General features: G+C 53.5%; 1 protein-coding gene across 1 annotated transcript in view; it reads left to right on the top strand.

Annotated features, from left to right (window-relative positions):
- Nucleotides 1-411: 411 nt before the first annotated feature.
- Nucleotides 412-1171, top strand: part of jade2 (jade family PHD finger 2) — a gene marked incomplete at its 5' end in the record, with an annotated part of 16868 nt that continues 16108 nt past the window's right edge. Inside the window, one exon of the mRNA XM_083665336.1 lies at nt 412-423. Within this exon, the coding sequence (XP_083521462.1) occupies nt 412-423 (12 nt within the window). The remainder of the gene's footprint in view (nt 424-1171) is intronic.

The following is a 1171-nucleotide window of genomic DNA, read 5'->3' as shown; positions in this document are numbered from 1 at the left end:
ACAACAACAACAACAACAACAACAACAACAACAACAACAAAAAACAAACAAGCCCTCCAGCTCGGAGATGTAGGAGGAGGGATGGATACTGACAGATGCTCACTGGGTCCCTGGTGTGAGGGAGGAGAGGAGGGCTGAGGAGAGAGGGAGGAGAGGAGGGCAGAGGAGAGAAGGAAGGAGGGGAGGAGGGACAGAGGAGAAAGAGAGGGAGGGAAGGCAACAGGGAGAGAGGAGAGGAGGGGATGTAAGGGTGGAGGGGAGGAGGGAGGAGAGAGAGAGGGAGGGGAGGAGGGAGGTAAACAGGGCGGGAGCCAGGTCAGTGTAAGTGAAGGGCACTGTGCTGTGTTGTTCACTTCTCCATCCCTCTTTCTCTCCATCCCTCCATCCCTCACCGGAGCTAATGAACTCCTGATGGCAGGGGAGGTGAGAAGAGACCAGAGGATTAATCTCATCCTGCAGCAGCAGCTTCTCTCTCTCTCTCTCTCTCTCTCCCCTCTCCCTCTCCCCCCTGCCCTCTCTTTCCCTCCCGTCATTCTCTCCCGCCACCTCTACCCTCTCTCTCTCTCTCTCTCTCTCTCTTCCCTTCTTCTCCCTCTCAGGTTTGGCAGCCTCCCCAGCCACTTGGCTTGGACTCACCTCCTGATTGTTTGTCAGCACTTTCAGAGGAGAGCAAAGAGAGCGAGAGAGACTCAGTAGAAAATGATTTGGACCTCTGCCTCTTCCTCCCGCCCCCCTCTCTATCCCTCTCTCTCTCCCTCTCTCTATCCCTCTCTCTCTCCCTCTCTCTCTCCCTCTCTCTCTCCCTCTCTCTATCCCTCTCTCTCTCCCTCTCTCTCTCTCTTTCTCTCCCTCTCTCTCTCCCTCTCTCTCTCTCTATCCCTCTCTCTTTCTCTCCCTCTCTCTCTCCCTCTCTCTCTCTCTTTCTCTCCCTCTCTCTCTCTTTCTCTCCCTCTCTCTATCCCTCTCTCTATCCCTCTCTCTATCCCTCTCTCTATCCCCCTCTCTCTCTACTCTTCTTTCCTTCTCTCCTCCCTCTCTTTTTTCATTATGCAGCAGCATCAATAAATATTGTGTTAATACCCTGGTGGCTGGGGATGTGGTGGGGGCATAGATAAAGGGAAGACTTCTGATGTGTTTGCTGCCTGTTTGCTGTCTGTTTGTTGTCTGTTTG

Source organism: Argentina silus (assembly GCF_951799395.1).
Source record: "Argentina silus genome assembly, chromosome: 2".
NCBI lineage: Eukaryota > Metazoa > Chordata > Actinopteri > Argentiniformes > Argentinidae > Argentina > Argentina silus.
Note: the sequence above shows the minus strand (reverse complement) of the source record. Positions and strands in the feature narration are given on the sequence as shown.